This window comes from Monopterus albus, unplaced genomic scaffold (assembly GCF_001952655.1).
Source record: "Monopterus albus unplaced genomic scaffold, M_albus_1.0 scaffold82.1, whole genome shotgun sequence".
In the NCBI taxonomy this organism is placed as follows: Eukaryota; Metazoa; Chordata; class Actinopteri; order Synbranchiformes; family Synbranchidae; genus Monopterus; species Monopterus albus.
The window spans coordinates 2,133,112-2,149,527 of record NW_018127962.1 but is presented as its reverse complement, the minus strand read 5'-3'; the positions used below and the strand labels follow the sequence as shown (position 1 = coordinate 2,149,527).

Below are 16,416 nucleotides of genomic sequence, written 5' to 3'. Positions count from 1 at the left end.
TGGTATTGCACTGCAGTGTAATATAGTGCGATGTAATTTACTAACACCTTGTTGTTGTTGCCCTGCTGCTGAATTAAAATGTTTGAGAGCCTCATAAAACTCACAATAAAAACCATTAACTATTTTTGAAGAAAACAGATCTTAACAGGTTTTATGACCGCTTGTGGTTTATCGAACCAAAAAAGAATGAGAAATGACACTACTGGGTTGTGAAATAAAAATATATTTGGTGCATCGCTAATAAAACAATACCAGTTTTAGAAGCTCTTAGCTGTTATAATTTTTTTCTACCCTTAATATATGGCCACTATTCATTATTAAGTTTGTAAAAACAACTACAGTGACTGAAGAAAAAACTTAATCTGATAGTGTCCAAACCATGCTGGGAAATTTTTACAGTGTCTATAAAAGTAATCACCTCCCTGGAACACTGTCAGGTTTTATTGCTTTACAACACTAAATCACTGTGTTTTGAAGAAGCCTTTAGCCACTGATTAAGAGAAATTTTAAAAATCTTTAGAAGTATATACATTAAATACAAATGTAAGGCACAGAATGGTTGCTTGACACTGACACACCTAACTAGAAGTTCAACAAAGATCACAGGATTTTGGGTTAAATACAGCTGTATCTACAGGGCGCAATAGTTGGTTCGTCCATCTCTTGGCTAAAACTACACCATGAAGACAAAGATGAATTCCAAACAAATCTGTTGAAAGGTTTCCTAAAAGTGTTTGAACACTTTAATGATTCAGTGACATCAATCATTAAACAATGAAAAAAAAAACGGACACGGTACAGTGGCACACAAAAACAGTGTCACAGTACAAAAAAGAGCAGTAATGGAAGCAGCCTCATGGAAGCAGGCCATTGTTTTTACAAAGAATAATGAGAAGTTGTTCATAACCAACTTATCCACACAAACTAAAAGAGTGACTTACAGAGATGTGCTTTCAAGTTGATAGTAAAAAGTACTTTTTCTGTTGATTAGTGTCAAAAATTCCTAACATGATAACTTCCAAGAGGTGAATATATTTTGTAAATATAAGTGTCTTTGTGCACTTGTATTTTTGCAGTCTTACAACAATTCAGCATCATGATCAACAGACATGAGTGAGAAAATATCCGATATGGCATCTGCTTTGAAAAATACCATAGCAGTGCATCCATGACAAAAATATAAAGTGTAGAGCTGTATCAGTACGATGATCACGTTGCCGGCGTTCATTAAAAACAGGCAGACAAGAACCTCCTGCAATAGGAGTGCAACAGGATCACTGGGAGAGTTGTGCGTTTGACTTCCTCTGGGAACACTGAAAAAATGGACCGCTGCTGCCCTTCACCCTAGCTGACAATGAAAAGCCACCAGTAGATGACGAATCGAGAGCTACGGTGAGATCAAATGATGGAACAAATGAAAAGCAACTGTGGAAGATAGATGTAGGGGAAAAATATAAATGAGTTAGACTGCAAGACGAGAAAAGAAGAGGGAGCCTGAACAATTCGCAATAGTCTATGAATATATGATGGATGATATGAGCATGACAGGCGGAGAAAGAGACAGAGATGTGGTGGTGAGAGACGAAGAGATCATTCTAACTGTAATCGTCATAGAGAGAATGAGTGAGACAAAAGACAAAGGGAGAGAAAAGCTTGGCTATGGCTTTGAGCAGCAAGAAAATGAAGTAAAAGGATAATTAGGGAGATGCTGAGCAATGTGCATGATCCTCACTAGAGCAATGATAATGTCTGGGATGTCACACACAAGAGCAAGAGAACATACAGTGGTACAAATATCTTATTCAAACAGAGTGCCTGCTCCAGTTCAAAGCTTACCTGCATGTCATTAAAGACATACTTCAGCTTTTGTTAGAAGTGCTTCTCTGCTTTCTTGCTAAGAGTCAGAGAAAAACATCAATACCACTCTCATGTTTATCTCTTAAACGTGAAGCAACAGACAGCGACTGTTAGCTTAGCTTAGAAAATGACTGCGTGTCTGGCTTTGTTTAAAGGATAAGGGCGGCCATTTTAAACAGTCCCCATTCAGAGAATAAACCCAACAGTAATTTGCCTCCAACCATGATTCATTTCTGTCAGTCTGTCAGAAGTGGAGTAGTTTGTTTGTCTGTGATCTTCACTGATGTTCAAAAACAATTAAAAAACATCAGGGAAACATCGCTGTACTGGGTGACATATTTCCTCCCATGAAACACAAGACCCTAATATTACATTAGGAATATCGAGAGATTTTGTTCATGAGCCCTTGACTCCTGCTTACTTCAAATGCTGCAAAATGTTACGGCTTTGAGGCAACATTTAAATAAAAAAAAATCAGGGTCTGGTGTTTCTCAATGAGGAAACGTCACCCAGTGCAGCACAGACAAATAAGCTGATCCAGGACTGACAGATTGACAGACATCAATCATGAGTAGAGGCAACACAAATACTGTTAATATAGAAGCCAAAGTGTAAAAGGGGGTTATGTGCAGCGCTGTTTGTATTTGAATAATCAAGGAAATAATCAGCAGATTAAATCGACAGTGAAAACAGTCATTAGCTGTAGCCTTAACACTGACGACAGAGAAAGTTAGAGGTGACAGAAATTCTCAAAAAAAAACCAACAACTGTTCTTTCATTAGGACCAACTTTCAGATTTATCAACTCTGAGAACAAAAAAACGTCCTGACATACCTCTAGATATCACTAAAGATGGGTGTTTTTTTTTTTCTGTGTTTATGTGTAAAGACATGCAGTGTAGAGCACCCCAGCCAGCCAAGCACACAGACTAAATAAATTGTTTCTGACTGTCTCTGTCTTGCTCTTTTGTCTTGGTCACTATCTTATCTCTCCATCTCGCAGTCTCCCTGTCTGGTGCACACAAATCTCTCGACAGGTCTTTGTTTCTCCACCATCATCTCTTCTCACAAACCAGGCACACCAGTGCGAGAGGTATTTTATTCATACTATATCACACGATGAGAGAAACATCTACTGGCTACGTTCCTGCGAGTCTCTTTGTCTGTTCTTCAGTTTCTTTTCCGAACAAGCGCACATTCCTCCATCACAGGGTGTACAGCCCGTTGCTGTTAGTACACCAAAGGCAAAAAGAGAGTGACAGAGAAGAAGAGTAGAGAAGAGAAGAATAATAATGACTAAAAAGAGAGAGCACATGCTGACACGCTTATCTGTGTGATGACTTCCAAGTGTGTATACAGAGAGAGAGAGAGAGAGCAAGGTCATTATCTGTAAGAAATGGATTACTCTCAGATTAGATTGCTGAGCACAGTGAAGAGCTGTGTGTGTACACTATGCTTGGCAAGCCCCCTCACACACACACATTGACACACTGACACCGAGCTTCTGTCAACTCCTCGACCGATCCCTCATACACACAAATACACACATAGTAAAGCTGTTAAGAAACCCACCTGCCAGCACATATAACCTTTGGCTTACCAACACACCCAGTCTATATCTGCTCACAACATGCTGGTTTCAGGAGTTACCTCCAGCTTCTATTGCTGGTCTTTCTTAGTCTTCTCTAAACTACTTCTATGCTTGCATTATTGTGCATAACTGTTTTAATGTGTGTAACATGAAATGCTTATTTAAGACGTTAATAGAGTTCAGATTTAATACGTGCACATTTACTGTGCTAAACCTTTCAGTCAAGCGCAGTGGTTCTACTGATGTGTGTGTATGCTTGTATAGTGAGTGAGCGTTAACATGCTTGAGCCTCTCTCCACCACTTGCAGTTTGATCTTCCTTATCTCAATGCGTAATGCAGTTATGGATGTAAAATATTGCCAGCAGACATAAAAACACATCACAAGCTACTGTTTTGCTGCATGTATAAAGCAGAAATGAGATCATCTTCTAAGGAATATCATCAGCTCTCCACTGAGACAGTGCCTGTGAAGTGTGATAGCTAGGTGCGTTAGGGTTCATAATATCATTTTACAGCCTAAAAACATGCAGCATACTGTACATTTTTAAACACCATCTCTGGGTCAAAGCCTTGTAAGTCTTGGTTTGCATTTACTCCGCAAGAAGGGCTGACAACTAGTGCTCACATCAAAATGCATTTTTTTACAATACACATTAAAATGTCCTTTTTAAAAATGTAAAAAATCTGGGACCATTTTGAGGCAACAATGCAATCTAGTGTGTAGTCCACCATAAATTCATTAGAAGAAAGACAAAAAGCTGCAGCCCAAAAACACGATAGTATGAGCACACCATTCAACTCTGTTTTAAGATTCCCTCTGACAATTGTACTCAATATTTGAACCACGAGGGAACCAGGAGGAAATTAGCTCCCCAAAAATAGACCTTAGCGTCCCCAAGAACTGATAATCAACATTTAAATAATAAAATTAAGTCTAATCAAAATCTAATCCAACATATCCTTCAATGTATGTGTGACATGATCTGCAGTTAATAATCCCTGTAACATGATCGATCAGAACATGTGTAGGGTGTTTTTTTTTTTTATTTATCATGGCTATGGACTGCTTTTATGTCTTATTTTGTGCACATATGTATAATTTTTTGCACAGAGGTGTGATGTGAGATAGTTACTGGAGTGCACCTCACGACAAAGTTCAGCAGCATCTCTCAACCTAAATTTTTTATTTTACCAAGTAGGGAATACTTTGTTATTTTTCCTTTTAATATTTGATATTATATATATTTGCAATTAGAGATGGTGACAGATTAAGACCCCCCCCACCCTCTATATACCTACCCACTGTTGCTCCCATGATTGCCTGTAGTGTCAGAGAGAGGCAAAAGAGAACTAACTAAAAAGAACGCATGAATGAAAGATTAGATAAGGGATTTCCTGGTTGCAGAACCAAATGAATGTGGTATTTAACCAACTTGGAGCTGGATCCAAAATTGAAACAGTTGTTGGAACCCATCCCTAAACATAGCTGAATCTCTGGAGGAGGAGGAGGAGGAGGAGGAGGAAAGAAAACTAGCTAGGTCTTCCCTGTTGTTCTACATGTCTACTGCAGACCGCTCTGGCAAATGTTGTAAACTAAGTAAAGTGAAAACTCGGTAAAATGTTCCTTCAAACAAATCTATGTGCTCTTGTCATATCACAATCAATAGAGGGCAAATAATTAAATACCAGAGCAAGTCACAACAGAGAATAATGAAAAACAGGATCCTCCAAGGTGAGGCTGCTGCAGGCAGGAAGTGAAGGCGACAGATGGCTCGGCACAATACAAAAGTTTCAGTTCACTTCTTAGGCTGTCGGCGAACAATAAAGAAGCACATTAGGTAATGGGAAAACTGCTTATGTCAGATGTTTTATACTGTTACAGGGCCCCAGATAGTAGAACAAAAACCACAGACCAACAAAAAAAGATAAACATTGTGCAGAAGTGTCCACCTCTGGAAGAATGCCAAGAGATGCTGTTTCAGCACAACGCACTGGGATGAAGTCAGTTTGTGCTTTTTAACAATTTCAGGTTTGAATGCTTTATAGTGCAGTGCAAAAACAATCCTTGGCACTGTAGGTCCTTTGTAGAAAATGCATCTGTGCACATGCATGTGCGCGTGTGAATGTGTGCCAGGTGAGGCATAGCCAACTGCCAACATCTAGAGAGAACCAGTCTGCACAGAACAGCCATACCCTTACATTACATACCCATGGCACACTCACTCACACAAGAACCCACACACACACTCAGGTAGATGGAGAGAGGAAAACAAAAACTTTGTCTTAATCTACTTAGAATTCTCTTATTTGCTTCCCTTAAGTTAAATCCCAGCAGAGAACAAAACAGATAAGAAATAATGTAATGATAATGTAATAATCATATTACAGTGATCAGACAGGTGACAAGGCTAGAGTGGCTTCAACCATATAAACATTACATAATCATGTAAGCATCACTTAAAATAACATGATGTAACATGACATAAACTGTTCATCTGCATGGTCCAAAGCGGCACTGTATATTTTTAGCACATTTGGCAGCAGTGGGATGGGAAGCCCTGGCAGTCTGTCCCTGATTCCCACAGAGGGACACATTTTCTTCTGGCTGCCGCCGATGATGAGGAGGAGCAGAGCCGACACACTCAGCAGCTATTTGGCTTGTCAGGTGTGTTCTGTCCACATCAGGACACACTGAGCCACACACATTTTCTGCTTAGTGGTTATGAAAAGAACCAGAGTATCTATGTGAAAGATTTTAGGTGGTTGGATCTAAACATTTGCCTCACTAGGATTGTGTATGCAGTATAACGGATAAAGAGATAGATCTGTTTAATTACTACAGCATAGAGCTAGAATAACTATTTGATCAACCGAAAGAACCCATTAGCTAATTAATGTATTGTTTAAGATACTTAACAAGCAAAAATATCAGTTCACAAATGTGAGAATTTGCTGTTTGTATTTGTTTTACATCATTTTATTTGAAAATATCAGAGCTTTTTACTACAGGGCATGCAACACACTGGACTCTGAGAACTTATGATGCATGTTCTTCTACTATTTTGATGAATTAATTGATAAGTGATTTACAGATAAGGAAATTAATTCTTAGTTTCTAGATACTGTGATCTTTGTATATAGCCTATAGGCTAAATATATGATGTGTGTGTTTCTATAGGGTATGTAAGTACGTCTGTGTGTTTTGGGGGTGGTAGTGTTACCTTGACTACTGGAGTGTGAAGGTACGGTGTCCAGCAGCAAATCTGGTCATTCTGGATATAGCACACACACACACACACATACACACACACGGTGCCTCTGCGACAGTAATATGCTTGTAACAAAATGAAAACACCTGAGTCGTGACGGGGTTATGAAACAGGCTCAGAGCACAGAGTGATGTCGGGAAAACTGATGGTTGAAAAGATTAAACCTTTATCATACATTAAATACGGAAGGACAGACAGTCAGACAGCGGTTGGGTTGAAATACTCACGCTCTTCTTCCGCAGGTGCAGCCCGTGCTTGAGTAGCCCCGGCAGATCCCGGATTTTGTGTTTGAGCTGAGCCTGGTCCCGTGCGCTCCGGTTCCACCGCAAGCCCGCGAGCAAGCCGTCCTCTGCGGGCTCTGAGTCCTCCATGATTCTCCTCCTTCTCTGTCCTCGAGCTGCCGCCTGCCTCCGCTCCCAATGTCTACTGTATCCTCACAAGGCGCACCGCCGCCCGCGCCCGTTCGCCATTTCCCCCCGCCTCGCGCTTCCACTCTGCGACCTGCATCTGCAGCCAAACCGCCAGCAGTGTTAACGACCTGCTGAATGTATTCCGCGCAATGGCTCCCTGCTCCAGTACTACCAGGTTCATGTGCGGGTGTGTGCGCGCGCGCGGGAGGGGGGGTGTTGCGCACGCGGGGTAGCCTAGTACATCAGGAAAAAATTACCTGTGGCACCGGTGCATTTGACATTGATTATAATTTTACAGTTATTAAGCTGTAATTTTATTACAAAACTAAAAGTAAGGGGGAAGGGAGAAGAGGAAAGTAGAAGGCACCAGGTAGGGCTACGTCACCACTCTACCTGGCTCAAATTTCCATAGGTAAACAAAGAGCAGCCAGTAAAGGCCTATCTCTCACTCTCTCTCTTTGTGTGTGTGTTTACATTTTGAAACCAATTTTTCAGGTTTCAAGATGTATTTTAAGTGAGAATGCTGTGAAGCAGGAAGCGTTGGCGTTCCATTTTAACCTAAACCAGGTGAGCTGAAACGTGACAGGGTCCCAACCCTGCATGGCTGTGGGTTGTTGAAGGTGAGATGTGCCTCATGTGGTTCCCTGTATAAAATTTCACTATGCTGACCGCCATCATACAGTACTTTTTAAACTCTCCCTCTTCCTTACGCATGTTTGCATAACATGGTAGTGTAGATTTGAACTTACCTCAACATGTGCCTTTTCATATATTATCTAGAGTCCAACAATATAGCTGACAATAGCGTTTTATAGCTGTAGGCTGTCCGTATTATTTATGTTTACTGGCCAAGGAGCTTCTATATGTTTGAATTAGTTCAGGCAGAATGGTGCAGTTGGTTTGTCCACCAGAGGGCACTGAAAGTTTTATTTTTTTCAACTATAAAATGTTGGGTCCACTCTGTGTATACCTAATTCACAGTGGAAGAACATCGGCCTATATATTCAAGATGACATAAAACTGAGCAGGGTTCAGCTCGAGTGCAGTGGGTTCAACTGTATAACTCAGATGTCAAGACTGTTTTTCTGATAGGACTTGTAATCTGAGATAATTGGGCCCTTTCAGGGACATAGATTATACCAACATCATCACTGTCAGAAGTAATGAACCAGCATATATAGCTACTGCCTAGCATCTAAAAAGCACACACAAATGATGTGTATATACTGTATATAGTATGATATAAGTCTACAGTGTATACTGTGCATACAGTATATACACCAATCGGCCATAACATTATGACCACTGACAGGTCAAGTGAATAACACTGATTATCTCATTACAGTGGCACCTGTCAGTGTGTGGAGTATATTAGGCAGCAAGTGAACATTAAGTCCTCAAAGCTGATGTGTTGGAAGCAGGAAAAATGGACACGCATAAGGATCTGAGTGACTTTGACAAGAGCTTTGGCTCTTGGCTGTGATGGCTGACGACTGGGTCAGAGCATCTCCCAACCCATGGGTCTTGTTGGGTGTTCCCAGCCTGTAGTGGTCAGTACCTACCAACAGTGGTCTAAGGAAGGGACCAAGGATCACTGATGATGAGGTTGACCTGTAGATTAAACTTCCATTAAATTCCATAAAATCCCATTTGCACTTTGCAAAAAAGATTAAAATTAGTTTGAACCTCTGTTGAACTAGTCGAAATGAAAAACAATGTACATTGGTCTATATGAAGAGAAACATTCAGCGGCTATAGTGGTGATAAACATTCTCTCTAACTTGTCCTCACAACCACAGTTTTCACTACTATAACACACCTTTTTCACTGAATGTAGACACTGCTCTTTCTGACAGTAAAACTGTGGAAGCAAACAGGTTCACAGAAGATGAACAGGGAACTGCAGCGTGACATGTAGAATAGTAAGAAAATTTTTAGTGTCACTAAAAGTATTTTAAAGTGTTCATTTTACAGAGTTAAGCTAAAGCTCAGGTGGGAGCTTTGACATGGTGACTGGTGAATGAACACTTTGTGGAGAGCTCAACATGCTGCATTTGTAGAGAAAAATCTTGTTAAAAATTCAAAGCAGCTTGACGCCAGTTAGTTCAGCTATTTCTGTGGGGTGGTTACAAAGAAAGCTTGTTTTGAATGAAAGGTTTTCAGTCTGTGATCTAGTCAGTGGAAGAAAAAAATACTCATCACGTGGCCTCATGGGTGCTATAGTTGGCCAAAATGCTAAAGGAGAGCTAAACACAATCACAAAGAACCTGAGGCTACTGGTTATTTTTCAGATTATTGTTCTGATAGCTGCTTTCTGAGATCTGGTGGAAAGTGCTGAAGTAGAACTTGTGCTGTGATCAGCTGTGAGAAGATACTGTATTACAGCTGAGAAGAAAACTGCCAAAGATCCCGCACACATTAAAGTAAACAAAAAGTCATTGGACAATTTAACATAATTCCTGCAAAGCAGCATCACACACTGCATATATGCATGTGTCACATTGGACAAGGTTTAGAAGAAGCAGCTAATTTTCAAAGGACTTCAGGGAGGAATCACATGAATAGCAACTTATAGCGCTAGTGCAAATCTGAAAGAAGTAACGTACAGCATCTTGTATTTAGACTCATAGCACCAGGATCTGCCTGAAAGTGAAAGAGGGAACTAAGGAAAACACAGAGTGTCTTCTGAATTGCTGAACAAGCAAATGAAGAGAAGGGGACCACAGGCTTTCTTGTGCCGAGTCTGGAGGATGATGAAATATGCTGCGCTGCGGTCCCTGGGGACTACTGATACCAGCCGTTGATGCACACACACACATGCACACACAGCAAAATCAAACTAACCTGATAGTACAGCATTTGAATGAATGAGTCCCATATACTGTAGAAGTGCATAGAAAGAAAACCAGGGTTACATCATGACACACAGGGATTGTGGGGGAGGGGAAGGTGAGTAGAGGAGGAGAGAAAAAAGAAAGAGAGAGGAAAAAGAAGGGTGAAGTGGGGAGAGAGAGAGATAGTAAACCAATTACCATAGGAATGGTGAAATGCTTTCATCCCAAAACTGTCACCATACATGCAAATATACTCACATCGCTCTTTTCTTCTTTTCTGCCTCTGTCCTGCATATAAATACAGTATCCACACATACATTAGTCAGACATCTCTCTTTATCAGTCCCTTACACACATATTCAGGGCTCTCTTCAAACAAACACACTCTTGATTAAATATGGAAGAGTGCCTGTGGGTAATTGAAGCTGAGATAGCAAAGAGGCAAAATCACAAAGTCACATTAAAGTGAACTATAACACAATATGACAGATAAGGTCAAATATAAAAGGAACAGAGGTTTGGCTTGCATGAAAGAACAGATACCATTCTGCGCACTTTTAGGTAACTGCACTGCTCTTTAGTGCATGACAGCTGCTAAAGAAGTGGCTACGGGTTTTAGCCATGCTAGCAACTGATGACAGTGTCAGACTGAAATATTTCAAAAACTGTTGGAAGGATTAATGTGACAGTTACAGACAATCTCCTTTCTGAACTGTAACATAAGACAGATCAAAAGTGGGTTTTCATTCATAGGGTTACCTAAAAAGACTAATTACAAATAGATGTTGTCATTACCTTTTTTTCCTTTTGTAATTGCATGTTGTTTACATTTCAACTTTCTGCTGTCTATCTTTTCATATATTGAGTCATTTCTCTTCTTTTCTGCTCTTTATTTGTCTTTGCCTTTTCTTAGTTTGTTGATATTGTGATTTTTTAAATTGTTGCTTGTTTTTACTGTTCATATTTTTACGTGGACCACAGGAAGAATAGCAGCTGCTATAATTCACAAATAAAGAACAAATATTACATAGCAATGCTTATTACACAGAAGGTGGCCTATAAACTATTATTAAATATTGATATAATATTGATTTTTTACTTATTAGAGCACTGTGCCTTAACCACTAGCCTACCAGGGACGGCTCCAGTCTAAACTTAGATATTAATGTAAAAACAGTGAGGTTTTCTTGAATCTACCATTTCTGCATTTCAGAGAAACATCACCAGGTGGCACAAACAGCCCCACCTACATCCTCCTGCAGCTTCCTCAGCTCTGTCGTTTTTGTATTTCAGCTATTTCACTTCAGATTTGTTTTACCACAATAACCATAACATTATATAGAATATAATTATTATGTAGGTAATGGTTTTTATTCTACATACAGCATATAAACAGGTGAGGGACATTAACCCCCACCCCACTACAATCAGGATCAGAATAATCTTCATTGGCCAGGTGTGTTGAACACACAAGGAATTTGGGCTAGAGTCAAATTCCTTGTAATTTTTTTTTTTATTGCAACACAAAATAACACATTTACAGGACAAAGCACATAACATAGTACATGAGACAACAGACATTAACAAAAGAGGCAAAAGGATTATTACTTTTATTAATTGAGGGTATTAAGTTGTGTGTGTGAAAGTGTGTAGTGTGTGTGCATCCAACTCTGTGCAGACTGATATTCATTACTTAAGGGAAAATAGAATTAAACCAAATAAATTAGGACAATGGAGGGGGTATAAATGTAAATGAATGAAAAAACAGTTTGATAGAAAATGAATGATTGTATTAATAAAATAACAAAGAAGAAAAAAAACAATAAAGCAATACTCATATACTATATACTTTTCCATTCACATACTTATATACACATATATATACACTCAGATATATATGTAAACACATTCATAAAGCAAAAATAAATGAAATTAACTGATTGGTAAATGATTAAAAAGAGAAGGAAGAGGATAAGAAAAAAAAGGGCGGGTAATATTGTCAGTTAATTTGGTTTGATAGGTGTGACACTCAAAACAGAAGCACGGACAATGAGGACTAATAACAGTAACAATAATGAGGTAAAAAGTGGAGGGGGTATAAATGTAAATGAATGAAAAAACAGTTTGATAGAAAATGAATGATTGTATTAATAAAATAACAAAGAAGAAAAAAAACAATAAAGCAATACTCATATACTATATACTTTTCCATTCACATACTTATATACACATATATATACACTCAGATATATATGTAAACACATTCATAAAGCAAAAATAAATGAAATTAACTGATTGGTAAATGATTAAAAAGAGAAGGAAGAGGATAAGAAAAAAAAGGGCGGGTAATATTGTCAGTTAATTTGGTTTGATAGGTGTGACACTCAAAACAGAAGCACGGACAATGAGGACTAATAACAGTAACAATAATGAGGTAAAAAGCAGCGTGTTATATTTCTAGGAGTTTGTCGGAACGTGTGTGGCCTCAGGTTCAGGTATCTGGTTTAAGTTAAAAGAAATTAGAAATGGATTCCAAGTGTCAGTGAAGGTTGGTATATTATTCTTATGGGTGGATGATATTTTCTCTAGTGTGATATATTCTATAAGAAGGTTGGTCTAGTGGCTGATGTCTAATGAATTTTTTGATTTCCAGTTTAGAAAGATCATTTTCTTGGTGATAGTTAGAGAGATAAGAAGTGGGTTTTTATAATTAATTGGTAGGTGGTTGACTTCTGTGACATTACCGAGCATCCAGAGTGACTGGGATGGGGGGATTCTACAGCTCAAGATGGTGGAGGGTTTCTCAGTCACCGCTACCCAGAGGGAGTAAATGGGTTGACAGGTCCAAGTAGCATGAAGGTAATCATCGGCGCTATCCAGTGTGCATTGTGAGCAGGTATCTGTATCAATGAAACCCATTTTAAACATTTTAACTTGTGTGATGTGAGTCCTGTGAATAGTCTTGTATTGTATAAGCTGTAAGTTTATATTGGTAGTCATGGGAAAGATATTATTACAGATCTCGATCCAGAAGTCGGGGCTGGGGGGGAGATAAATCTGTTTCCCATTTAGTCACTGGTAATGTTATTGCTCCATCTGTATTTGACATTAGTTTATAAAGTTTAGATATTATCTTCTTTGAGTTTGTAAATTTCATTATCTCCTCAGTTAGCATGGAAGGTTGCAGGGGGTTGTTGATTATATTGATCTTTGATTTAATTATGGATTTTAACTGTTGGTACCAGAGAAATTCTCCTCTCCCAACTCTGTACCTCTGGACTAATGTATTAAATGGTATAAACTGGTTGTTTTCAAATAGATGATGAAGGTGAGTGATTCCTTTGTGTTGCCATGTTGAAAAGTAGATGGGATTATTATGCAGGTGAAAATCAGGGTTATGCCAAATTGGAGTGTATCTACATGGCGTTAATGATGACTTAGTGGTTTTGTTTGCTTTCCACCAGGCTGTCAGAGTTGCAGAGATTGTGATAATTTTGAAATAGTTAATTTTCTTAATTGAGTATGGTAGGAAGGCAAGGTCTTCCAATTCTTCCAATTCCTTGTAATTTTGATATTACTTGGCAATAACTTTTGCTTAATTTGACTGAAAATCAGGGTTATGCCAAATTGGAGTGTATCTACATGGCGTTAATGATGACTTAGTGGTTTTGTTTGCTTTCCACCAGGCTGTCAGAGTTGCAGAGATTGTGATAATTTTGAAATAGTTAATTTTCTTAATTGAGTATGGTAGGAAGGCAAGGTCTTCCAATTCTTCCAATTCCTTGTAATTTTGATATTACTTGGCAATAACTTTTGCTTAATTTGACTGCAGTACAGTGGCTCTCAGTGTGTATGTACAATGATCTTCCATAAGGCAACAAATAAACAAGAAGAAAAACTGAGAGAACCAGAAAGGGAAAAGAATGTGCAAAACAAGAAGAAGGAATGTACATTTAAGAAGTATAACATTAAAATGCTGCCTTCATGTGTCAATAATAATGATAATATAAATTTATAGCCAATAATATAATCTGCAAAAGGAGTCATTCAGCAGAAAAAGCACTTTTACTGGTGATACTTATATCAGCATTCTCTTATAATAATTACACTTTTTCTTAAAGTTTTTAATGCCACTACTTTTACTTTAACTGTAGAAAACATAATTTATATTTCTGAAAATGCAAACATAAGAAAAGAAAATAAGAGAAAAAACAAATAGTATTGCACAAATACTGCTTCTTATATCAACAACAGTAACAAAATTAATACAAGTAAATAACTAATAAAACAGTAGTACATACACAGTCATCATCCAAAAAGCACTAATAACAGGAAACAAATAGCTAAAATAGACTGAAGATGTTAGGATGACTCGAACACAGAAAACAAAAATTGATGGACCCAGGTGGCTGACTTTGATGCAAGCAGTGCAAGTTTATTTACAGTGTAAAACAAGTGACCAAGAAATGAACAGTCGGGTAACACTGGGACTGGGTGTCGAGCTTCGGATGGGAACACAGTCAGTGGTGGAGATGATGAGAAGAGGACCGGGCTGCGGACACTGGGACTCACTCCTGGACTGGTCGAGTTGGATGGTACTGAAGAGGAACAGAAATAGTACATACGGTAAGTAGTAGACTGTGCATCAACCTGCAGGGTGGAGATGAAGCAGAGCGGAGGAGGTCCGTGGTCCGAAGGAGCGACTGAGGTGAGGAGGGAATGAATCTAAGCAGCTGGAGAGAAGGAGACAAAATACTAACACAGATCAACAAGAACGACGGGGAACAAACGGGCCTGAGAAATGCTAGAAAGAACTGGCAGGGGAGTGAACGAAGAGCAGGGACTAAATAGGGAGAAACTAATCAGGTGCAGCTGGTGGTAATCCGGGGGTAAGAAACAGGTGTAAAGAATAACCTAATTAGGGTAAGGGAGTGAAAACAGAGTGAGGGGAGTGAGAAAGTAGGTGCAGCCGGGCAAACCTGACAGAAGAGAGGGCACAATACTCATCTGGCTATGTTTAAGAAGCAAGTGACAGCTGGGACAAGAGAATTTCTTTACCCATTTGTCCTGCATCTTGGCTGTCTGTACCTACAACCAGATGGAAGCAACTTAAGCTCTCCGAACAAAGGATGACTAGGCTCAGTCTAGATGGACTTGGCCTTCTTCAGAGACCTGACGTTTGATATGTCATTCAAAGCTGTACCAACAGTCTTTTTGCACTCTATTAATGCCCTGCAGCTGATTCCTGTTTTTAAGGATGAGCAGCCCAAACAAGCACACAATGGAAAAAGTTTAAATTGCTTCGATAAAACAAGAATAAAACGTCTTCATAAAAACATCGTCCACCTTAAAACTACTTAGCTTGTAAAGAAAGTGCATGATGGGCTTTATTACAAAAAGCTATCTACATGAGACTCAAAGAACAGTTTGGTGTCAGTAGGCATGCCTCAATATACTGCTGAACGTGCCTGGGACAACAAGAAACAAACATTGGGGATTTTTATTGATTTTCAAAAGGCTTTTGATACTATTAACTTTGAAATTTTATTTGATAAATTAGAAAGGTATGGTATTAGAGGTTTGGTGTTGAAATGGATAAAAAGTTATTTGACTAACAGACGGCAATTTGTAAGTCTGGGCGAGCACCAATCAGATTTTCTGGATATAGTATGTGGAGTCCCACAGGGGTCAGTTTTGGGTCCTAAACTTTTCATACTGTATATTAACGATATATACAATGTTTCTGAATTACTGAACTTTGTACTATTCGCTGATGATACTACTATATGGGCCTCTGGGGAAGACCTACAGCAACTGTTGGGTTTGATTATTTTGGAATTGGACAAGGTGAAGAAATGGTGTGACAGGAATAAGTTATCACTAAATCTGGACAAAACAAAATTCATGCTGTTTGGATATGGAAGATTAAATCGTCAGATTCAAGTAAGGGTGGGGGATGCCAATATAGAAAGAGTTTACGAAACAAAATTTCTAGGCATAAATATTGATGATAAAATCTGTCATTATTTAAACTACAGAAAAGGGCCATTAGAATTGTTCATGGACTTGGTTATAGGGATCATACGAATTCATCATTTGCACATTCAGGATTTAAAATTTTTTTTGATTTAGTGAAATATAAATCTTCTGTACATATGTATAAAGTCAAATATAATTTGGTGCCAAGTGGTATTCGGGGTCTGTTTGGTGATCGAGAGGGTGGTTATGGATTGAGGGGCCACTTAAATTTAAAAACTCAGGCCATACGTACAACTAGGAAAAGTTTTTGTATATCTGTGAGTGGTGTAAAATTATGGAATAGATTGGGTGATGATTTAAAACAATGTACAAGTGTAAAACAATTTAAGAATAAATATAAAAAGGCCTGCATAGCTGGGTATCGGATACAGGAAGTGTAATGATCTTATTAAGTTATTATCGGTGTATTTATGGGT

The 16,416-nt window shown here is 38.7% G+C and overlaps 1 protein-coding gene across 1 annotated transcript in view; it reads right to left on the bottom strand.

Moving 5' to 3' along the window:
• rapgef5a (Rap guanine nucleotide exchange factor (GEF) 5a) overlaps positions 1-7,315 on the bottom strand; it is a 45,446-nt gene extending 38,131 nt beyond the window's left edge. Inside the window, exon 1 of the mRNA XM_020606933.1 lies at positions 6,945-7,315. Coding sequence (XP_020462589.1) covers positions 6,945-7,088 — 144 coding nt within the window. The 5' untranslated portion in view covers positions 7,089-7,315. The remainder of the gene's footprint in view (positions 1-6,944) is intronic.
• Between the last annotated feature and the right edge of the window lie 9,101 nt (positions 7,316-16,416).